This window comes from Salvelinus alpinus, chromosome 4 (assembly GCF_045679555.1).
Source record: "Salvelinus alpinus chromosome 4, SLU_Salpinus.1, whole genome shotgun sequence".
Lineage (NCBI taxonomy): Eukaryota > Metazoa > Chordata > Actinopteri > Salmoniformes > Salmonidae > Salvelinus > Salvelinus alpinus.
The window spans coordinates 66736641-66761389 of NC_092089.1; the positions used below are offsets into that span (position 1 = coordinate 66736641).

The following is a 24749-nucleotide window of genomic DNA, read 5'->3' on the forward strand; positions in this document are numbered from 1 at the left end:
ACTGCTGAATATGGGATGAAAATATGCATTATGGTGCACTCTCTTGGAGAAGCACATGAATCCATGCGTCAAAGGGTGAGAGCAGCTCACTGTAAAGTCAGCAACGCGCCGGTCCCATGGAGGAGTGAAGTGGGAGTGTTTAGAAGCACACTGTGAACGTGGCAAGGGGTCAGACTTGAAAGCTCTCATTTTTACAAAGGGGGGGTTCAGCCAGGATTTGAACCCTGGACCGCTCGCACCCAAAGAAATAACCATACTCCTAGACCAGCAAGCCCTGTCGTTGAAAATGTGTAATTGGTGGCTATTCAAATACCCAAGCTTTTCTCGATCAAGATCAGCAGGGCTCATTGGTCTAGGGCATGATTCCCCAACTAGCGGCCCGAATTTGGCCTGCGGCTGGCTTTATTTTCCCCCCCCCAAGTTTTCTGAGCAAATTATTATTACTTTTTTTTTTAATAGAATTACATTTTTGGACATAGAAGACTGTAACAACACCAGGAAATCAGCTCCAACTGGTTTTAATTTTGGAAATCTGTTCCCATGTATTCCCCAACGCATAACAGAGAGACGTGATCGTTTACAAATAATAATGATTTAGAATAATTTGATTTATATAGCGCTTTTCCACCAATAGAGGTACTCAAAGCACTTTACATAGTAGAGGGAAACTCACCTCAATCCCCATCAATGTACAGCACCCACCTCAGTGAGGCACGGCGACCATTTTTGTGCCAGAACTCTCACCACATATCAGCTATCAGGTGGAGAGGTGAGGAGTGATATTTGACAATTAGGAATGAGGGTGATGATTAGGTGGCCATGATGGAATGTGGCCAGGTTTGGAATTTAGCCATGACACCGGGGTGAACACCACTACTCTTACGATAAGTGCCATGGGATTTTGAATGAGCACAGAGTCAGGACACCCGTTTTAACGTCCTATCCGACAGCACCCCACGCAGGGCAATGTCCCCAAATGTAATCAAGGTTTGAAATGATTACGTTTTAGTCAAATATTATATATTTCTGGGCTTCTTGCAGTGGGTTTGCAGTCTAAAAATATATCTTTTTTTATTTTCAGCCACTCGACCATTTGCTCAAGAAAGAATTAGCCGGCGTAACCAATGTCTTATGCAGTTGTTATATCCTCCAACACTACCCATTTTTGTAAATCAATATAACAATAAGTTAGATCTACCTTAAAATGAGCTATGTAATATTCTTATAATGAAGCCATACATTGAGTAATCTATTATCATAGCCACTAGCTGTGCCAAATTCACAGATATGTGGCCAAACTTAATTTCCTGTCAAGCACTCAATTCCTTGCCCATCACTGTGAATAAAAAGGGAAGTGAGAAAGAGATGTGAGTGAAGAAGGAACAGAAGTTGCCTGCGCATTTGAAAGGCCTGGTTTCACATGTCTGTTTCCCCTCTGCTCAACATTTGCTGTAAGCTCAGAGAGAGGGTTAGAGTGAGCGTGATAAGGTGATAGGACGAGTGTGAATGAGAGAAATCGCAAAGGTAAAGAGAGATTTATCTGAAAGTGAGAGACGAACTGACTGTGACTGACTCAACATTATCTCAACAAACGCATCACTTGAAAAGCCATAGGATACTGAAAAAACAGGTCGGTCTGCTTTTTCCCCCCTCTTTCTGTGTGCGTGTGTGTTGCAGACTTGTTTTTAAGACATTTGTGAGTTTCCGTACTGTATTATAAACCAAAATGTGTCTATTTAAGAGTCTATAATAAAACAAGGAAGCCCCTTTTTTTTTTTTTACGAATACCCTAAGTACACTGCAAGTTGAATAACATTCATATCGAAAACAGGAACCAAAACCTTTATTCACATTCTAATGGAAGCCTATTGATTTATTATGATTCACAGCACACATGACACACAATATTATAACTACCTCTTTTACACAAACATTGTTTGTTACATTTTCTCTTGTCCCTCAACAGAGATGAGGGCTGTGGCAGTCACCCTCTGGGCCGTGGCTGCGTTAATGGAAGTCCATCAGAGCACCCCCTCCTCCTCAGAAATCCATACCATTATTGTCAACCTCTCCTCCAAAAACATATCCTCTGTTCCCAGAAACCTACCTCCATGCACCGAAGCCCTGGACCTCTCCCAGAACAACATACACAAACTTGGCCATGAGGATTTCCAAGTCACAACTCACCTGAGATTCCTCAACTTGTCTTGGAATGTCTTGGAGGATATCGATCCGGAGACGTTTCATCCCACTCCGCTCCTGGAGAGTCTGGACCTCTCACACAACCAGCTCCAGAACTTATCTGATCAACGGTACTTGCTGTTAGCGCTGAACCTCAGAGACCTAGATCTGACCTTTAACATGTTCCACACCATGACCCTGGGGGTGGAGTTCCACAGCCTGACGAAGCTGGAGAGACTGGGGCTCGGAGCAAAAATCATCAGGGTGGAGGATTTCATCAACATCACTGACGTACACCTGCAAACTTTGACCCTTCGTCTGGAGAATCTCACTGCCTATGAGAGCGGCAGCCTGAGTGACGTCCAGGCGGAGAAGGTCAGCATCGGCCTGACGAACAAACCCACCGATCGAAATCTGATCGCAGACGCCCTGTTGATGTTCGACGAGGTTGAGCTGATGGGTATGAACATATATGGCTACCCCGGTTACCTGGTGGAACTTGTGAAGGAGAGAAGGGCAATCAACACCACACATCTTTACCTGACAAATATGGCCATCACCTGGAAGCACCTGACAAACACCATAAACGCTGTGTTCGAATCCCCCATCATCCACCTGAGCACTTCAGACGTGGCCATCCACATTCCACCTCTTAGTGACACCCCAGGAAGAAACACGTCCCACACTAAATCCTTCTCTGCCAGGCGAGCGGGGGTGGTTAGCTTTTTCTTCTCCCTGGAAGTCCTCTGTAACTTCTTCGTGAACATGCCGGTGGAGCGCCTGGCGATAACTGAGACATCCATCATACACATGACCTGCCCCAAGTCGCCCAGTGGGATACTGCAGCTAGACTTCTCAGATTGTGCCTTGACTGATACGGTCTTCTCCAGAGTAGAACAGCAAATCATTGTAGAGTGTACAACCCTGAATAAAGTAAACATCCTGGTTCTGAGAGGGAACAACCTCAGGTGCCTTCAAACCCTGAGCAAGAGGGTCCAGAACATGATCTCTCTGCGTCACCTGGACCTCAGCCTCAACTCGTTGGTTTACAGCGGCCAGGAATGCCACTGGCCACCGAACATTATCCACCTGAACCTATCTTCCAATGGGCTGAGTGAGTCTGTATTTAGCTGCCTGCCGAATGGCACCGTCAGCCTGGACCTCCAGAACAACCAGATCTTCACTGTACCAGAGACCCTGCTGGCCCTGGACTCCCTCCTGGCCCTGGACCTGAGTGCCAACCGGCTGAGGGACCTCCCGGTGTGCGCTGGATTCCCACACCTTAAGTATCTCCTTCTCAGGGAAAACTCCCTCCATGCCCCATCTGTGAGCGTTCTGAAGACTTGCCCTGTTCTACAGGCTCTAGATGCCAGCCGAAACCCCTTCACCTGTACGTGTGGCCTGAGGGGCTTCAGGGATCTGGGTGCTGGGACTGGCCTGGGCAGCGGACATCCTGCAATCCAACTTCTCCACTGGCCAGGAGCCTATCGCTGCAGCTATCCTGAAGCCTGGAGGAACTCCACACTGGAGGGCTTCCAGATCCCTGAGATCTCTTGCAATGTCGGCCTGCTGGCAACGGCCATCTTGTGCCCGGCAGTGGCTGTTATCATTGTTATGGTGACTCTGTGCCACCACCTGGACGTTCCGTGGTACCTGGGCATGATCTGGCAGTGGACCCGGGCAAAGGACCGTGCCAGGACCCAGCAGGTCCGGCCCGAGGAACTGGAGGGGGTTGTGTTCCACGCCTTTGTGTCCTACAGCCAGCATGATGCAGACTGGGTCAAGGGCCAGCTCTTGCCCAATCTGGAAGGCTCCGGCAGGGGCCTCCACATCTGCCGCCATGAGAGGGACTTCGTCCCGGGGAAGACGATCGTGGAGAACATCATCCAATGCGTGGAGAGGAGCCGGCGCTGTGTGTTCGTCCTCTCTCGCCACTTCGTCCGGAGCGAGTGGTGCCACTATGAGCTGTACTTTGCCAGCCACCAGCGGTTGACCCGAGGGTCTGACAGTGTGATCCTGGTGCTCCTGGAGCCTCTGCCTCAGTACATGATCCCCTCCAAGTACTATCAGCTAAAGGCCATGATGGGCAGACACACCTATCTGGAGTGGCCCCAGGACAGGAGCAAGCACAGGCTGTTCTGGGCCAATCTCAGGGCTGCACTGCAGGCTGACCTGCCCACTGCACCTGTACGAGACGACATGGATGAGTGAGAGGGAGAGAGAAAATAAGATAAATTGGGGAAGAAAAATATTTATATATTTTTTTAATGTTATCTAGAAATATCAAAAATACGCTCAGATTTGTCAACTTTCCAACAATCTCACAATTATTTAGAACCTCTTTTTTTATATACACTTCATAAAATGCTGCCTGATGAGTCAAAAGTAATTATTCCGCTGCTCTATCGTTCGCTACAGTCGTTTGTGGCGACGTCAAAATGAGGGGTGTTGTACAAAACTGAGTCATCAGCGAATGGATCGTCTCTAACCAATCTGAGTATCAAAGCCAATGACACATTTTCAAACGCCGCTTTACACACGTGTGTTCTGGCTCTGCCCCAACCCATTGGTTTTTGGGACCAATCCATTCCAGAAATCGTTGTGGAGGTACTCAAACCAGTCTCATTGTGGAGAATAAAATAATGTCCGTGGACGTGCCATAGCGTTTGGCCGGAGCAAAGAGATTGGGTACCCAGGCAACACAAAATTATCCAAAAAGGAAAAATAAACAAAAAGTATCAAGACAGCCAATGGCAGACAGAGAGCAAATACCACAGACACAGTACATTTACATTTACATTTAAGTCATTTAGCAGACGCTCTTATCCAGAGCGACTTACAAATTGGTGCATTCACCTTATGATATCCAGTGGAACAACCACTTTACAATAGTGCATCTAACTCTTTTAAGGGGGGGGGGGGGGTTAGAAGGATTACTTTATCCTATCCTAGGTATTCCTTAAAGAGGTGGGGTTTCAGGTGTCTCCGGAAGGTGGTGATTGACTCCGCTGACCTGGCGTCGTGAGGGAGTTTGTTCCACCATTGGGGTGCCAGAGCAGCGAACAGTTTTGACTGGGCTGAGCGGGAACTGTACTTCCTCAGAGGTAGGGAGGCGAGCAGGCCAGAGGTGGATGAACGCAGTGCCCTTGTTTGGGTGTAGGGCCTGATCAGAGCCTGAAGGTACGGAGGTGCCGTTCCCCTCACAGCTCCGTAGACCAATCCCTATTAAGTATCCCCCGAAACAGAATCCTTCCCACGTACAGAACCTTCTCATGTTAGCAAGAACATCCTTTGAAAGTCATTATCTAATTTTAAGGCAAGTAGTACAACAAGGGGGAAAAGTACAGAAGATTTTACGCTCATGAGTAACGTTAGCACCACAGATAAACCCTAGAAAGAGGGAAACAAGTAATTTATCTCTTTCTAATTATTGTTATTTGGTCATAGAGGGGTCAGGAGTTCAATTGTCAGGTCTGATGGAAGAAGACGATGGTCTTCTGGGCACACAAGCGGCACAGCGAACAGGGTTTCACTGTGGACAATAGACCCATGAGCCAAATGTCAGATGTCCAAGTGTCAAAGTTGAAGGGGTCAGAGATCAGGGCAGGGACTGGATGATGATGATCTTCTCATTGATACAGAAGCGGTGGAGGACAGTATACAGGTTCTCCGTGCAGAGTGACACCTGTCTCTCCACGGCCAGACGGAAGTGCTCCTTCACCCCCTTAGTGATGCCACGCGTCACTGTATGGTGCCTACAGGGCAGAGGAACAGAGACAATGGGTGTGTATGAGAAAGAAACCCTTTCTAACGTTTTCTTCACATGAATCATTTTATAAATCAGACACTGTTTATTTTTGTCCAAACCTCTATAGCAACAGGTGAGAAAACACACATTTATCAATGAGAAAACTGAGAAAACACAAATGTATCAGTGATAAAAAATTTAATTACACAACATCAAGGAAACAACTTTTCCTCACATACAGTCTTCATAGTTTTGAAATTGAATGAGAGTATCAGGTATCTACCAAGAAGGTACAATTTTGACGGGAAGATTCAACAACGTCAAAAACAATAACACATAGACAAACATGAATGTTCACAAATGCAATGACAATTAGAGATACATTTTTTAAAATCAAAATAGACTTCAAAAACATCAGTAACAACCACATAAACGGATGCAGTGGGTCAAACGCTTTCGTGAAAATAAAACACAACAAGGACTCGATGAAAACGGCAGACAGAAAATGTAAATGAGGTTTGGGGCTGAGGGATGGAGAGAGTGTTTGGTGTAGGGGTGGTGGGCAGGGGTGCCTGTCGGTCGCCTGCACCCCAGGTAGCAGCAGGGTGTTTAACTCCCCACCCCGAGCGGGATTAGGGTTCCTGAAGACAGTAAACACCAACATTTATCAACTCACGCTCTGGGTTAAAAGTTAGGATCAGCTTACCCTCTAAAGATCTTTACCTTTAACATTAAGAGGAAGAGCAAAAAACTGATCATAGATCAGTATCTAGAGGCAACCTCATCCTACTCCTCAACTCCCACTGAGACCACTCTCAGTGTAGTCAAGAATCTCAAACAAGTTTTTTAAATATTGGATAGTCGGCGCGTTGTACTGCTAACCCTTTTTCAATATAATGCTTCACAGCTGAGCTGCTATTCGCTACCTGTATGTGAACATGACTGTGTACAATATATATAAACATATGCCAGTGGGAGGTGCTTACTTGATCGTGCTTCTACACCTGCATTGCTTGCTGTTTGGGGTTTTAAGCTGGGTTTCTGTACAGCACTTTGAGATATCAGCTGATGTACGAAGGGCTATATAAATAAATTGATTTGATTTGATTTGATTAGCCTTCCCTTATTGTGCAGTAGCTGGACACGCCCCCCTCTGTAGTGGCAGGTCTGCAAACTCCTCCAGCATATCAATATTTGCAGGAACAAACAAGTTAAAGGGAACAAACAGAGAGAGAGAGAGAGAAAGAAAGAAAAAGAAGAGAGCTAGAATTACGCAAGATTTTAGTTCTGGGTTATCAAGATTATTTTAGATATACTGTATGAGAAGGATACTGGTGACGTAGTTGAAAAAGTTATCATACTGGAAGTTTCCCTGCTGACAGATCTTATCAATCACTCTCAGGAACAGCGACTCTCCCTGAAAATGATGAAAGTGTTTTTGTTAAGATCGGGATGTGATTTGAGAACCTATAAGAGATAAGAGTTTTTTTAAATAACTTTGCACAGTGAGTAGTCACCGCCCTGAGTGAGGTCAGAGAGTATCAGCCTGCCGGAACCGCCCCTTTCCTGCAAACTGTATAAATGATGGGTTAAGAAATTAACATACCAGACCAGAAAGACGTGCAGCTGCACGTTTAAAGTGGTTTGAACTTTGAATCTCAACACGAGGTAGAGACGATAAACTCCCCTCCCAGACAATCACTGGTACGGCTTGATTAGCTGTCCTAAGTAAAGTATATTCGAAAGTGAATTTACGTAGGACCATTCTGTCACTCTGCTCAAACCATCGTATTATGCTATTCTCATCACCCCACTGGGAAACCATCGACACGGCTGGCTAGTTTATCTTCAAAGAAGCATCTTCAAGAGTGAATGGGAGGAAAGTCAACTCTGTAGTTCTGTTCAGAACTACACAACAAGTCACCGGGTACCGGACAACTACAAAGAAGGACAACAGTAAAAGACTTCAGAGCCTTACAAGCGTGCCGCCAAAAGGCCCAACTCCCTTTCCAAGGCTGCCTTCTTCACAAGAGAGATCCCTGGCGAACCCAGGCATTTCACGTAAATACATTCATGATTTCTAGACATTCATGCAAAGTATATGGTTACTGTAGGTCCCTCTCTCTCCCTCTCCATCTCTTCTTTAACAAGCAGCTATGTTGTAGTCATTCCGCTAGGGACCTGTTTTTAGCGTATTAAGTCCTCAGTCAATAACCGATGCAAAGTGTGTATGTTTATCCTGTTTAGCTAGTAATAAATGATTAAACCAATTTGTGTAGTACTGAATCATAAGTAAGGCTCTGTTTTTTTCAGATGCAAGGTTTCGACTGCTCAGAATGATATAATGCGAGGTTTTGATTAATAAGTTGACTGTTTATAGATGTGATAGGTAAAGACCTTTTAGAGATTAATTCGGGAGATGGTAACTCTTTAAAGAACCGCTCTCGTGGTGCCCCAGATCCTAATGAGTTAATTGTTACATGATTAATTTAATCGGGTAACAATTAAACATAGTTAGTTAATTAGAAAAATAACAGTTTTCAAATTAATATTAAAGTCAAGTCACGACACATGGTATCATGGACTCCATCAAGTACCAGCAGATATTAAATCAAAACCTGACTGCCTCTGCTAGGAAGCTTAAACTGGGCCATGGTTGGATCTTCCAGCTGGACAATGATCCAAAGCACACCTCAAAATCAACAAAAAAATGGTTCACTGACCACAGAATCAAGATTTTGCCATGGCCATCCCAGTCCTATGATCTAACCCCCCATAGAAAACCTGTGGGACGAGCTGAAGAGGAGAGTCCACAAGTGTGGACCTCAGAATCTGAAGGATCTGGAGAGATTCTGTATGGTGGAATGGTCTCAGATTCCTTGCCATGTGTTCTCCAACCTCATTACGCATTATAGGAGAAGACTCAGAGCTGTTATCTTTGGAAAGGGAGGTTGCACAAAGTATTGAATGAAGGGGTTCCAATAATTGTGACACACATATATTTGAGAAAAATATTTGTTTTATGATAACAATACATTTTTTCTTTCAATTATTTCACTTTAATTAAAGGTTAGATTTTTGTGAATATTTTGAATGAAAGACCAAGAGGATAAACAATAAATCATTTTCCTCATATTTACCAAGGGTGCCGATATTAGTGGAGGGCACTGTATGTGTTTATTGTTCTTTGTAAGGACCTCGAAACAGGCAAACATCAGGTGAAGAATGGCAGGATCGCTTTACTCTTACATGGCAGCAGCCTCAGGTCGTTGCCTAGCAACACAAACACACAACATATTAACATAGACACGTACTATAGGCATTTTAAAATAATCACATACACACATACGCACACAGTGTATTAATAGAGAGCTCACCTTTCCTGGGTTTGCCCCTAGCTTTGCTTTGGACCTCAGTGTTCTCGACTGGATCCTGGTTTTGCAGGACCAACCCACCAACTACATCAAGCAACGTTTCACACTCCATCTGATACAGACAAAGACACACAACACGAAAAATATGGAAACACAATGACAATTCAATTGACAAGTAAACCCAGATGCAATCTCTCTCTGTATGTATGCAATGTTTATGGATGAGCTCTCTGTATGTGTATACCCATCCTGTACTCTCCCGGTGCGTAGTGGCAGGAGCCTTGCTGTATAAGGGTCCTGTGGTGCTCCAGGTTACATTGTCCTGGGCCTCACAATACTGGCCCTGGGGGAGAGGACACACCCACTCACGTCAGCATACACATTCACATTGAACACAAATACATGGACATACAAAACACTGATAAACTCATAGCACACGATGATCATTATATGTACAGCTAGTATATGATCACATCTGTGAGGAATATTCGGAAACAGGAGGAACAGATCTAGTTGAATTCTGGAGAACGGGTGTGAAAACGTTTAATCAGAATGAGAAACATTTGCTTAGACAGGGGACACGTTTAGAGAGCACACAGATATGAGCTGGGGAATGTATTTGGAGGGCGTACCTGTCTCCAGGCTGTCGTGGGAGTGGAGGAGGTCCCAGCTCTCCCTGGCCAAACGGAAGCTCTCCAGAGTCTCCACCCACCCGATCATCTCTGTCTTGTTGACCTCATCGTCTGAGCTCTGAAGAAACACATACACAAATACAAGCATGTACAAACACACACAACCTCCCCACTGATTTCCCGTCTGTCCTCTCACCATGGTCATCTCGCGGCCTTCAACCAGTTTGCGTTTCTCTCTCCAGCTCCACATCACTGTACACAGAGCTCAGGTCCTCCAGCAGTGTCCACGGCCCAGAGGCCAACGCCTTCACACACACACAAATAAATGCACGGATGCAACAGACACAACCTCACTGTAAACTGAGGAGATAGCCTCTAACAGAATCGACACAAAACCACAGCTCAAAGGTCAAAATTGACATTTTCACTGTCACTAACCCTGAAACAGCATGCTGTACAGTTGAGACGTAGAGGTAGGCGCTATGGAAGAGGACCAGGAAGGCACAGATGACCACCTGACTGCAACACCGTGACCTGGTCTCTCCCTACCTAGACTGGGCAGGTAGCGACACAGCTCCTTAACCCACTGCAGCATCTCCACATAGCCCCTACAAAACACACACACATAAATGGATATAGACACACAAACACACACATAGAACATACACACACAGCACCTTAACAGCAAGCAGTATTTCGGGCATTGTTCCTACAACACACACACATAAACACTCTTCACTAGCTAGCTACGTTCTGTTCACCTGTGCTCCTACCTCTGTCCTTTGTCCCCCTGCCACTCACAACAAGCCCCCACCACTGCCAGAATGTCCAGCAGTCTCTCCCAGGGACCCCCGAGACACAAAGGGAGACTTCAGACCACCACCCTCCTGAGAGCCTATGAGAGAGGTAGCGGGTAGAAGATGAATAGAGTAGAGAGTCTTAGTCTTTTTGTTTAGCTGCTCAGGAGTCTTATGGCTTGTGGGTAGAAGCTGTTTAGAAGCCTCTTAGACCTAGACTTGGCGCTCCGGTACCGCTTGCTGCGCAGTAGCAGAGAGAACAGTCTATGACTAGGGTGGCTGGAGTCCCGTCGATGAGAATTCCCTTACCACCTGGGTGGCGGCTCTTCAGGAAGTCCAGGATCGAGTTGCAGAGGGAGGTGTTTACTCCCAGGGTCCTTAGCTTAGTGATGAGCTTTGAGGGCACTATGGTGTTGAACGCTGAGCTGTAGTCAATTAATAGCATTCTCACATAGGTGTTCTTTTTGTCCAGGTGTGAAAGGGCAGTGTGGAGTGCAATATAGATTGCATCATCTGTGGATCTGTTGGGGCGGTATGCAAATTGGAGTGGGTCTAGGGTTACTGGGATAATAGTGTTGATGTGAGCCATGACCAGCCTTTCAAAGCATTTTATGGCTACAGACGTGAGTGCTACGGGTCGGTAGTCATTTAGGCAGGTTACCTTAGTGTTCTTGGGCACAGGGACTATGGTGGTCTGCTTGAAACATATTGGTATTACAGACTCGGTCAGGGAGAGGTTGAAAATGTCAGTGAAGACACTTGCCAGTTGGTCATCGCATGCTCGGAGTACATGTCCTGGTAATCCGTCTGGCCCTGCGGCCTTGTGAATGTTGACCTGTTTAAAGGTCTTACTCACATCGGCGTGATCGTGATCACACAGTTGTCCGGAACAGCTAATGCTCTCATGCATGTTTCAGTGTTACTTGCCTCGAATCAAGCATAGAAGTTATTTAGCTCGTCGGGTAGGCTGTGTCACTGGGCAGCTCTCGGCTGTGCTTCCCTTTGTAGTCTGCAATAGTTTGCAAGCCCTGCCACATCCGACGAGCGTCGGAGCAGGTGTAGTACGATTCGATCTTAGTCCTGTATTGAAGCTTTGCCTGTTCGATTGTTCGTCAGAGGGCATAGCGGGATTCCTTATAAGCTTCCGGGTTAAAGTCCCACTCCTTGAAAGCGGCAGCTCTACCCTTTACCTCAATGCAGATGTTGCCTGTAATCCATGGCTTCTGGTTGGCGTATGTACAGTACGTACAGTCACTGTGGGGACGACGTCCTCGATGCACTTATTGATAAAGCCAGTGGTTGATGTGGGGTACTCCTCAATGCCATCGAAAGAATCCCGGAAAATATTCAAGTCTGTGCTTGCAAAAAAAGTCCTGTAGTTTAGCATCTGCTTCATCTGATCACTTTGTTATAGACCCGAGTCACTGGTGCTTCCTGCTTTAATTTTTTCTTGTAAGCAGGAATCAAGAGGATAGAATTATGGTCATATTTGCCAAATGGAGAGCTTTGTACGCGTCTCTGTGTGTGGTCAGCAGCAGGTTGGCAGGAAGACACATGTCCACGTTGTTTATAATTAACGGGAGAATGTCACACACTGTGGGAGAGGAAGAAAAGTAACATAGAAGAGGTAATAGATTACTTTATATTGGTCTGCTTTTGAGCTCCAAATGTTCAAGGTTCTGATCATTTGACTCAGAGAATTCTCTCACCAAACAGCTTCCTGAAACAGTTGACAGGCATCACCAGTTTTTCAGCCGACTCTGCCTCCAACAGGGACTCTCCCAGGTTGACCTAGAATGGGAGGGCCAACAAAGCTATGGACAAGGTGGTGAAGGTCAAAGTTGAGAGGTTACGTACCCCGTGTTGGACCACAGACTCTGAGAAGCGCCTGAGCAGTAGCATCTCAGCCTTCTCCTGGGTGTTGAAAGACTGCTCTGTGGCCTTCAGCAACATCTCACACTGCACTGGGCCGGGAAGGGTTTCAAACAGAACTACAATATACACACACATCACTTCACACATTCCACCCAAGCAGAGTCCATCTCTGGCACATCTATGACCGTTTTCACATTGACGATAGCAAAGGGACATTTTCGAGAGGTTCTCGAGAGACAATAATGTTCTGTAAACAGTGGTGGAAAAAGTACCCAATTGTTATACTTGAGTAAAAGTAAAGATACCTTAATATAAAATTACTCAAGTAAAAGTTAAAGTCACCCAGTAAAATACTACTTGAGTAAATGTCTAAAACTATTTGGTCTTAAATATACTTAAGTATCAAAAGTAAATGTTATTGCTAAAATATAGTTAAGCTTCAAAATGAGTGTTAGCATTCTAGCTAACAACTGCTGCATCCAAAATAGTTATTTTGCAAAGATCACAACCATATTTAATCAAGCAAAAATCTAAACATAAATGTAAACTCAGCAAAAAAAGAAATGTCCCTTTTTCAGGACACTGTCTTTCAAAGATAATTAGTAAAAATCCAAATAACTTGACAGATCTTCATTGTAAAGGGTTTGAACACTATTTCCCATGCTTGTTCAATGAACCATGAACAATTAATGAACATGCACCTGTGGAACGGTCTAACAGCTTACAGACGGTAGGCAATTAAGGTCACAGTTATGAAAACGTAGGACACTAAAGAAGCCTTTCTACTGACTCTGTAAAACACCAAAAGAAAGATTCCCAGGGTCCTAGCTCATCTGCGTGAACGTGCCTTAGGCATGCTGCAAGGAGGCATGAGGACTGCAGATGTGGCCTGCAGATGTGGCCAGGGAAATAAATTGCAACGTCCGTACTGTGAGATGCCTAAGACAGCGCTACAGGGAGACAGGACGCACAGCTGATCGTCCTCGCAGTGGCAAACCACGTGTAACAACACCTGCACAGGATCAGTACATCCGAACATCACACCTGCGGGACAGGTACAAAATGGCAACAACTGCCCGAGTTATACCAGGAACGCACAATCCCTCCATCAGTGCTCAGACTGTCCGCAAAAGGCTGAGAGAGGCTGGACTGAGGGCTTGTAGGCCTGTTGTAAGGCAGGTCCTCACTAGACATCACCGGCTACAACGTCGCCTATGGGCACAAACCCACCGTCGCTGGACCAGACAGGACTTGTAGGCCTGTTGTAAGGCAGGTCCTCACCAGACATCACCGGCAACGACGTTGCCTATGGGCACAAACCCACCATCACTGGACCAGACAGGACTGGCAAAAAGTGATCTTCACTGACGAGTCGCGGTTTTGTCTCACCAGGGGTGATGTTCAGATTTACGTTTATCGTCGAAGGAATGAGCGTTACACCGAGGCCTGTACTCTGGAGCGGGATCGATTTGGAGGTGGAGAGTCCGTCATGGCCTGGGGCGGTGTGTCACAGCATCATCGGACTGAGCTTGTTGTCATTGCAGGCAATCTCAACGCTGTGCGTTACAGAGAAGACATCAACCTCCCTCATGTTGTACCCTTCCTGCAGGCTCATCCTGACATGACCCTCCAACATGACAATGACACCAGCCATACTGCTCGTTCTGTGCGTGATTTCCTGCAAGACAGGAATATCAGTGTTCTGCCATGGCCAGCGAAGATCTCAATCCCATTGAGCACGTCTGGGACCTGTTGGATCGGAGGGTGAGGGCTAGGGCCATTCCCCCCCAGAAATGTCCGGGAACGTGCAGATGCCTTGGTGGAAGAGTGGGGTAACATCTCACAGGAAGAACTGGCAAATCTGGTGCAGTCCATGAGGAGGAGATGCACTGCAGTACTTAATGCAGCTGGTGGCCACACCAGATACTGACTGTTACTTTTGATTTTAACCCCCCCTTTGTTCAGGGACATATTATTCCATTTATGTTAGTCACATGTCTGTGTAACTTGTTCAGTTTATGTCTCAGTTGCTGAATCTTGTTTTGTTCATACAAATATTTACACATGTTAAGTTTGCTGAAAATAAACGCAGTTGACAGTGAGAGGACGTTTCTTTTTTTGCTGAGTTTATGTGTATGAGAACCCAAAAAAGTGATATTGTTTCGAAGTAATAAAAACGTCAATCTAGGCTATGTTGCATGGGCGCAGATGGCAATGGCTTTCTTACTGCCGTCAAGAGTCGCGCTCATCTGTGTGTGATGTCAGTGTGCTGTGTACTGGAAAAGGGTCTATATTCGTATTAGAGGGGTATTCATTCCTTTTTGATAGGCTAACATTACTTGATGAAGAGGTGTTGTTAGCTTTAGCTGGCAGTAACTATACTGAACAAAAATATAAACGCAACATGTAAAGTGTTGGTCCCATGTTTCATGAGCTGAAATAAAAGATCCCAGAAATTGCCCACAAATCTGTTACATTCCTGTTAGTGAGCATTTCTCCTTTACCAAGATAATCCATCCACCTGACAGGCGTACTGTGGCATATCAAGAAGCTGATTAAACAGCATGATCATTACACAGGAGCACTTCGTGCTGGGGACAATAAAAGGCCACTCTAAAATGTGCAGTTTTGTCACACTACCCAATGCCGCAGATGTCTAAAGTTTTGAAGGAGCGTGCAATTGGCATGCTGACTGCAGGAATGTACACCAGAGCTGTTGCCAGAGGATTGCATGTTAATTTCTCTACTGTAAGCCACCTCCAACGTCCTTTTAGAGAATTTGGCAGTACGTCCAACCAGCCTCACAACCGCAGACCACGCCAGCCCAGGACCTCCTTATCCGGCTTCGTCAAGTGCGGGATCGTCTGAGACCAGCCACCCGGACAGCTGATGAAACTGAGGAGTATTTCTGTCTGTAATAAAGCCCTTTTGTGGGGGAAAACTCATTCTGATTGGCTGGGCCTGACTCCATGGTGGGTGGACCTGGCTCCCAAATGGGTGGGCCTATGCCCTCCCAGGCCCACTCATGACTGCGCCCTTGCCCAGTCATGTGAAATCCATAGATTATGGTCTAATTTATTTATTTCGATGTACTAATTTCCTTATATCAACTGTAACTCAGTAAAATCGTGTGAAATTGTAGCATGTTGCGTTTATATTTTTGTTCAGTATGTGCTTTTGTCTTGTAGCTAAAATGTAATGAGTGTACAGAAGAGAAAATAAACCCGTTAATTGTCTGCACATGCTTGTGAATTGTTGAGTTATTCAAGAGCGTAATATGGTTTTGTTGCAATAATTATGGGTGTAGCTAATTTGGTAGGTGCTTACTTATCTTTAGGTAGTACCTAGCTAGTTTCAGTTTGCAATGCTTAACCTTATGGCTAGTGGTTACTCTGACATTTACGGTACTTTTGAGCTGCGAGACAAATTGATTAAACTGAAGGACACACTACAAACAACAGCATGTATATCAGTCATCAACAGTACTGTGAGTGTGTGCATAAGTAGAGATAGGAACTGTCACTCCCACGTCGTACAGCAGTCTGCCCGCTGAAGCTGTCTTTGCATTTCCCCCAATGGTGTACATTTCATACTGTCAAGACAAGACACCAATGTGACATTCCATTCCAGCCTGTGTGCAATAAAGCCAAGGACCAGACCTCTTGAGACTGGTTTTCCTAACGTTACATGTATTCTAAATGACTCGTTAGTAGCACTTTACTATTTATCAAGCCAACAGCTAGCTAGAGTATAATTGTCATTCACTAGACGCAGTTTACCTAAATATTGAAGTCAGTGGGTAGAGGGATCTAGCGGTCATCAGACACAAGATCCCGAGCCCCTTTCACTAAAAACTCGCAATCGTTTTGTGCTGACATATTTGGTCATATTATTGTAGTCCGTGGGGTACAGTGGCATTTGTTTATTGCTCCCATGAATGGGAATATTTTTATGACATGACTTGCAGTCACATGTGTGATAACATTAGATTCGAGGTATCATTGACTAGGCTTATCAGTCACTACTAGACACTAGAGCTGATCCACAGCAAAATTTACTATATCTTAAACACTTTTGGTCTTAGATCTAAGGCATAAGGTTAGCGTTAGGTTTAAAATCAGATTTTAAGCCATTTGTGGCTGTGGTAACTAGTGACGACAAGGATCCTATTGGTAAATGCTGCCGCCTGGTGTATGACAGAATATTGCACATAGAAAATGTAGGACAGATCACACAACCAGACAAAAACGTGTCAATGCAAAATAGAGCATCACAAAAAGCATGGGGCAGTATTCTAGTCACGGAGTTAACCCTCAAAATATAATATAATTGAGATGCAAATGTTATTAATCAAATACACCTTGTAGTTGTAACATAATTCAAGAGAGCCAACAGGACGCTTGAACAATAGCCCCTCTAGTGTGTATCAGAAAATCCGTATAAACTGATACGTTTGAAACCTTCACCCACAAACTATAGTGGGTACTTATTTTTGTATTCTTATTTGTAGATTAGCGCCGGCCCGGTGGTCGTAAGGCACGCTATTTACGTCTCGATTGGTTTTCCTGCTGTCAGCTGCTTCCCTATGCATCTGCGATCGACAGCAGACGGAACGACCTAGCAAGCTCCATTTCCGTGGTAAACTACGGTTTCTTCGTGGCAAGGTAAAAGACAAGTAAACGTGGATACTTTGGACCTAGTGTTGAAATATCCTATATAATGTCTATTTATTACATTTACAACGATAGCCTTGAATGGGCATGCTATCTCTCTCGCGACTGTTTGTTCAAAAATAAATAAAGTAAAAGCCAGTTGTCCGCTTTGACACTTGCTAGCCAACATTAGCTGGATACAAAAGGCCTGCAAAACTGTATCTAACTTGATAGATAGCTAGCTCAGTCAAACTCCTGTTTACTATAGCTTGTTAATGAAATCTTGACTGTCAAGATTAGCCATGTCACTGGCTGCTAAAGAAGGCCCTGAAAAGGATATTAGCTAACTACGTTAGCTGGCTTGTTAGCGTAGACGCAACCCTTTGACACACAATCAGGACACATTTTGGTGGGTCTAGCCAGGACAAAGACAGGTTTAGCAGGCTGTAACGTTACTGTCCTTTGTTTGAGTTGGCCGGTAAAGCAATGACTCATTCAGAATAATCTGGATTGTGCCAGTGTGTAATCTTTGGAATATATTCTGAAGCTAACGTTAGCTGGATAGATTCAAACTCCGATAGCCTTGAGCATGTCTTTCTTGACCGTATTGACGATTTCTCCATTGACCAAGCCAACTTGAACATTTCATGTGTGCAACATTTAGAAGGTGTGTCCATATAGCATGCCCATGAGTCATGACAGCAAATGGGGAGTTCCTAGAAGGCGTTAACTTTACTCAAGACCTTCTAACCAGAGTACAACGATGATCAGAGTCAACAACCAGGTTGGCAAACTGTCTGTTCCTCCTGGTCACTGACAGTTCATCTGCACTGGGTGACTCAACTAATTTCAATTTGTTAACGGTTTGCATTTGGCAGAAGCACTTCTGACGAAATCTGCTTTCATAGCTTGACCTCTAATTACCCTCCAGTGACAGTTCCACTACTCTGACCTATGTTTAGAAGGCACTTGAATGTGGAGCTTGGTTTTAAATTGTTTCTGTACAACTTCTAGACTCCACAAAATGATGATGCATGCATGTCTCTTAATTCCTTTCTGAAGAGTACATATCACCTTGTACATTAGAATCAAGTTATGCAATAGTTCTTATCACTGAGGTGGTAACGGCAGCAGAGTTGTAGCCAAGTTTCAATAGATGCAGTACACAGACCTGGATTGTGTCCGTGGTGCACTGAACTACATTACCAAACCTACTTACCCAAGATCCGTGTTACACTGACAACCTGTTTAAATTTTTTCACAAATATTACCGGTGTCTTATCATTTTGCAAAACTGCAGTCCTACCCCAGTGCAGACAGCCTGATGCCTTCTGGATACTAGCCTCATAGTCACACAATCCTTCTCCACTAATCATGAGGGAGTTTTTGCAAACTGGTTGACCATCCATTTGTTACAATGTTATAATAGACAATGCATGTTCTGCTGAAAGGAACAAGTAACTTCAGTTCACATGCTGTTTCAGTACCAATAGATAATATTGTAGCCAATTTTAAACATTGTAAATTTAACTCTTTCATTCCTTCCCACAGGTGTAAAATCATAGAGGTTGTCTCCCCAGCAGTGATGCTGGTGGCGTAGGCTCAGGGTGCATCTCATCTCCCATGGATGTTACCACCATGGACCCAGAGTCAGCCTGCACGTCACAGCCCCAGGGGTCCCTGGGTAAAGGAGGGGGCTCCCTGCTATCTGGCAGGGGTTTGGGCGCTGCGCTCGGCCCTCGGGGGAAGCACTACGTGTGTGGCTCCATAGCGGCCTTCACCAACATCGTGGTGACCTTCCCCATCCAGAAGGTTCTGTTCAGACAGCAGCTTCACGGTGTGCGGGCCAGAGAGGCCGTCAGACAACTCCAACGGGACGGGATGAGGAAACTCTACAGGGGGCTGCTCCCTCCTCTGCTCCAGAAGACCACCACTGTAGCCATCATGTTCGGCTTGTACGAGGACTTCTCCCGGGTCTTATTGGACCAGGTGCCCACCGGCAGCGGCATTCCCGAGCTGGTGACGCGGAGCTTTGCGGCGGCGCTGGCGGGCACGGCAGAGGCTGTGCTGACGCCGTTTGAGCGTGTGCAGACTCTCCTCCAGGACCACCGGCACCACGGCCGCTTCCAAAACACGCCCCACACCTTCCGGACGCTCCTGAGCGAGTACGGTGTGAAGGAGTGCTACCGCGGCCTGGTGCCGATCTTAATAAGGAATGGGCCCAGTAATGTGCTGTTCTTCGGGCTCCGTGGGCCCATCAAGGAGCAGCTCCCTGAGGCCTCCAGCCGGGCTGGCCACCTGGTCAATGACTTTGTGTGTGGAGGGATGCTGGGGGCGGCGCTGGGGATCATGTTCTACCCGCTGAATGTGGTGAAGTCGCGGGCCCAGTCCCAGGTGGGGGGTGCTTTCCGCCCCTGTGGGGAGGTGTTGATGACGGTGTGGAGGGAGAGGGGCGGCAGCGTGGCCATGCTGTTCCGAGGGGCGCACCTCAACTACCACCGCTCCCTTCTCTCCTGGGGCATCATCAACGCCACATACGAGCTTCTGCTCAGTGTTCTGATACTGGAAGGGTCATAGAAAGTGAGGGGGAATAGAAAGTGAGGGGGAGAGCGAGGAAAAAGACTTGGGAAAGTGTTGTTTGATGATCGCAGTTGGTGCTCTTTTTTGTTGTTGTTGTTGAAACTCTGATGTGCCCACTGCCCACCCAAACAGGTCTAGATGGTGTATGTGGGTGGGTAAGGGTCTATGGCAAGTAGAAGAGGACAAAGGTTATCTGAAAGGTGAAGTTGCGCTACTGACAATGGTCTCCAGTCGGTGTGAGATTAAAGAAGAGAGTCAATTTGAGTCATGGTATTTAGAAGGCACTTGTATCTACACAAGTCCTGCGTCTGGGTCCAACATGCAACGAAAGCCTTCTTCAATACATTTTTGTGTGTAGTCTGATGTGGTTCCCAGCAGAAAGTGTCAGAGGCAGTTTACTGGGTGTAAGCCTTTTTAGAGTGACGAAGAACTATTCATTGTGTTGACCAGTGCTTTGATCTTTGTGTATTGATTATTAGTCCCTTCAACCCCTCTCCTTTCTCTACTCTGGTCCTCTGATTGTGAACTCTGGTATACTGATTTGTTGTCCAACTATTTACCATGTCGGTCATCTTGGATTATGCACTGATTCGACCCATAGAGAATGATAGAGGCCTCTAGTGGCCAAAAGGCCGTTTTAGCATGGGCAGCACCATTGAGGGCTTCCACCATGCTTCTGCCATTTTAAAGTATTCAAAATAGTCAACTGGGTGGGGATTCCATTAGAGTAATACAGTGTGAGTCATAATACCCATCAAATCTAGCGGTCAAGCAGGGAAATTGTTCCAATTGTTTTTCCACCATTGATTTTTCCTATAGGGGATTTTAGAAACACTTAAAGTAAGGGCTGTGTTTTGTGTAGGCTTACCCTGGCGTTACGTTTTGATAACTGTAAATCTCTAGGTGAAGGTGACTTTTTAATACATAGGAATTCGGGCAAATATATTTATCTGTGAAATGCTAATGTGTCTATCATAAAGAACTACAAATGTCATGATGATCTGGACAAGACTGCCGAATCGAGGCAAAGGTAAGAATCTCTGGATTAACTATCTAATGTTAGCTAAATGTAGTAATTCATAAATTGTCTACAATTCTTTAAACATTGACAATTCTGTGAACTGTCTTGTGCAAGTATTAAATTGACACAATACCTGTTAGCTAAGATGTCAGCTAGAGATGACGTGCAAGACCTTGCATGATATCTACTTTGATGCTAATTACCATTTTCAAATCGGAGGTAAATAGAGCCAAATATATTGATAAAAGTCACCTTGTCCGAGAGAGATTTACATGGTTATCAAAACATCACGCCAGGGTAAGCCTACATGAAACACAGCCCATATTTTAAGTGTTTCTAAAATCCTCTATGGGGAAAAATGAACAGTGGAAAAACAATTGGAACCGTTTCCCTGTTTTGACCGCAAGGTTTTATGGGTATTATGACACCTCCACTGCGGGGCTCTGAGTTATAGCCTCAATGGCGCTGCCCATGCTGTCAGACTCTATAATGCCACAGATATAAAGAGGAGTCCTCTATCTGTCTCTTTCATTCAACCCTGTGCGGTGTACTAGCCATAGAGATAGTTAGAGAACTCAACTTAGATATAGCATATTTCAGCATGGACATTACCATTAATGGCTTCCACCATTTTTAAAGTATGCAATTGAGCGATCAGCCAATGATCAGAGCATTGTCTTGATTTGTAAATTGCTTTAAGGTAAGTCACCACCATCTAGTGGCCACAATACATTTAATTACGATATTTGGTTCAGGACTCCAGCACTGCAGATGGTGGTAAATCACCAATATTAGCTTTAATATTGAAAATGGAATACTTTTTAAAAAGTAGTCAACTGGTTGGGGATTCCTATGAGTTGTAGCCTCAATGGAGCTGTCACAGATGTCCTAATGGCACAGATACAAAGACAAGATCTCTTTCCATCTCTATGGTACCAGCCTAACGGCTAGCAGGTGTTTGTCCTGTAGGTATTACTTGAAAGACGACTGGAAATAGCTGTATACTCAGAAGCACATGGGAACTGGACTAGGAAAGTGCTATTATGTACCATTTCTTCACTCAGTTATTATAACCCATCAATCAACGCCACTATAAGTGTATCTTGAAAATGTTTGTCAAAGATTTGTGTGTAGTGAGCTTATTGCTGAAGTGCCACTTGTAGTGTGTGTCTGTTAAAGTGCCCATTGGTTTAAGTAAAATGTATGTTACCCATAACTTGTCTCTTCCTTGATGAGATGGACTTAAAAAGCAATAAGACATGGCCAAATAATATTTGTCCTCAGATAAAACATGCACAACTATGATGGGGGAAAAATACACACACAAAGAGTACAGGAACACAACCATTTTGCCCATAATTGTATACTTCCAGCCTGTAACTGTAGCCCTTCATTTACACACTTGCTTCTCTCCTCCATATTTGTCTCTCCTTCCTTTCTGAGAATTCCTTGCTTTCCACTCCCCTCTCTCCCTTCATTCTAACTGCTGTACACTCTCTCCTCTCTGCCCATAACCCCTGTTGACATAATGGGCTCAAATTTCAAGCTTGAGTAGAGGCAGTCGCCATGCAGCGGCCCACACTGCGTATGACAGGCCAGATAGGGAAGGCATGCTGCTAGGGGATTGAGACGGGGCTGCAGAGACAGAGGAGAGGGAGAACGAGGGCACTGGAGGAGAGAGAACTAGTATGAGGGAGACTGAATGCGGATGAAAGCAAGAGAATGAGAAAAGGGAGGGAGAGTAGTGTGTTGTGGCACAGAAAGCGATATCTGCCATTTAGTTTGTCCCTTATGCGGTCTATGTCTGTATTTTCAACTAAAAAAGAGTCGGCGCTGAACAAGATCAGGACAGTTTTCAGTTGGTTTTCCAGCGTTGAAGGTACAGGTATGTTTTACTGAAAGGTTCAGGGAACTGGATGTGACTAGGCGGCTACATAAAACATTTCCAAATCACTTGAGTTGGTCACAGATTTCACATAAATGTAATGCTAACCAGGCAAGCAAATGTTGAAAATGTCAATGACTTAAAGTGAAATTGTAGGCTTATTTTGTCCATTTTTGTGAATAAGCTGTTTGCTATAGTCCCCCCTATTTGGTTATCGTGTATATTTTTAGAAGACACCCAAATGTTTTATAAAGGTGAAATGCTTCTTGAATGAGTGTGTGTCTGTGTCATTTGGGTGTGAGTAAGTCAACATCATCATTGTGAACTTCATGCTTCAGACCTTGTGGAAGACACATTTCAGTTGAATGCATTCAGTTGTACAACTGTCTAGGTACCGCCCTTTCCCCCTTAGTCAGTCCATTTCATTTATTTGTTACTGTTACTGCTCACCATGTTCTTACCCAAACAAGCAGCTAATCCCCATTGACAAATCACAGGGAGAACCTGGCCATGCATACTACTCAAAAGAGTTGCTTTATGTGTCCTTTCATATAAGCTTACAAACCATAACTGTGATCAACACAATGAATGGTGTGTCTACAAGCTATGGCATCGTAGCAATTTCAACACCAGCAACGTTTTGGCGTTCTCCCAAACCAATGGAACTGTCTTCCTGGTACAGCCTGCGACTGGGGAAGTCGGGACAACTGTAGCTAGCCAATCCACTGGGCTGGTTAGTGTGGTTATGTGAGGGCCTGGATCTGACTGCTGGGTTAACAAGTGATCAGATTAAGGACAATCTGACATGGGGACTGGTCTGGCGAGAGAGATGGCCCGGGGTCGACAACAGAGACGTACCCCAGGCAGTTCAACCAGGGCTTCCCTCTAAATTGCTACTGAAAGGCATTTTGTCTTTCTATGAGTGGTCACTAATCAGGACAGTGCAGTGTGACTTTTTATCACATTGAGGTGGATTTTCATTGTCTAGTTTCCACCATAGTGTTTTCTCTTATACAGTCATGTTGGGTAGGTGATGGCTAATGTTAAAGGAATGGTAGGAAGCCCAGTATTTTTGACACGCCACATTCACAAGTACTGCACTGCTTTACAAATATTTACCCCTGGGTTCAATGGCAGGTCAAAATCACTCTTCCCACGTCATAGTGAACAGGGCCAATACATTGGCTTATGCCGCTTTCATATGCTAGTTGGAACTAGGAAACTGAAAATTCTGACTTGCTGATTCTTTGAACGTGTATAACTACAGCCAGTTAGCATGTCGGAAAATGTCTGAGTTTCCTAGTTCAGACTGGCATGTGAACGGGCATTATACAGACACTCCCAACTGAACATTTGAGAAATGGCTGCTGCCTAAAGCGGTTAAACAGCTTGTGATGTTTGTGTTCTTACTGTGTATTGTTCCATAGTGCCTGAGGTTATCACAATCAGGAAGCCCAAAATATGAGATCATCACATGTATTTTCCAAACTATATTTGAATTGAGATGAATGTTAATGAAAATAAAGTGTTGATTGATTGTCCCCATAAAAGAAATATGTCTCCAGGGAAGTTTCTCCAAAGAGACTGGTTTCTCTAGTGTGCATTCGAATTAAACAGTTGATGCACCTCCCTTTTCCAGAGGCAGACGCAGGAGTTAGATCTCACGTGCCTTTTTTACAGTTGTTTATTTCAACAATGTTACAGCAAGAAATGGCTGCCCAGTGATCTGTGCATGGAGGCCTATAATCCACTGACAGCACTATACAGTGTGTTTCTGATCAGTTTAGGGCTTCTATTCTATAACGTCGGTTACATGACAACGGTCAGGTTCTGTGGCCAGTATGCTACAATGATTATCATCATAACTTTACTGTCCAATGTCCACCGATGTCCAAAGGACATATGTGGCATCACAATGGATCTCAACACTTTACAGTGGCCTCTAGTTCTTTTCATCTGCCTTCATCTTTTCACTGATCCAAACACATGATACAGTGAAGGCAA

General features: G+C 44.9%; 2 protein-coding genes, 1 long non-coding RNA gene and 1 pseudogene across 4 annotated transcripts; 2 read left to right on the forward strand and 2 right to left on the reverse strand.

Moving 5' to 3' along the window:
- The first annotated feature begins 1393 nt into the window (after positions 1-1393).
- Positions 1394-8199, forward strand: LOC139574192 (toll-like receptor 6). The gene is made up of 2 exons (XM_071398536.1): positions 1394-1630; positions 1967-8199. The coding sequence occupies exon 2, from the start codon at positions 1969-1971 to the stop codon at positions 4390-4392; it is 2424 nt and encodes an 807-aa protein (XP_071254637.1). The 5' UTR covers positions 1394-1630; positions 1967-1968; the 3' UTR covers positions 4393-8199.
- LOC139572639 (integrator complex subunit 10-like) lies at positions 5780-12715 on the reverse strand (annotated as a pseudogene).
- LOC139574193 (uncharacterized) lies at positions 8729-9627 on the reverse strand. Its single transcript, XR_011674737.1, has 3 exons — positions 9548-9627; positions 9307-9415; positions 8729-9202 (listed from the first exon to the last, which is right to left on the reverse strand). It is a non-coding gene; the product is annotated as an uncharacterized lncRNA (long non-coding RNA).
- A 4292-nt stretch (positions 12716-17007) lies between the features above and the next one.
- On the forward strand, positions 17008-23016 carry LOC139574215 (mitochondrial nicotinamide adenine dinucleotide transporter SLC25A51-like). 2 transcript variants are annotated; one of them, XM_071398575.1, is made up of 2 exons: positions 17008-17271; positions 18811-23016. In XM_071398575.1, the coding sequence occupies exon 2, from the start codon at positions 18883-18885 to the stop codon at positions 19834-19836; it is 954 nt and encodes a 317-aa protein (XP_071254676.1). In that variant the 5' UTR covers positions 17008-17271; positions 18811-18882; the 3' UTR covers positions 19837-23016. The 2 variants fall into 2 exon arrangements, with proteins under 2 accessions (XP_071254676.1, XP_071254677.1); XM_071398576.1 differs by lacking the exon at positions 17008-17271 and adding an exon at positions 17472-18043.
- Positions 23017-24749: the final 1733 nt, after the last annotated feature.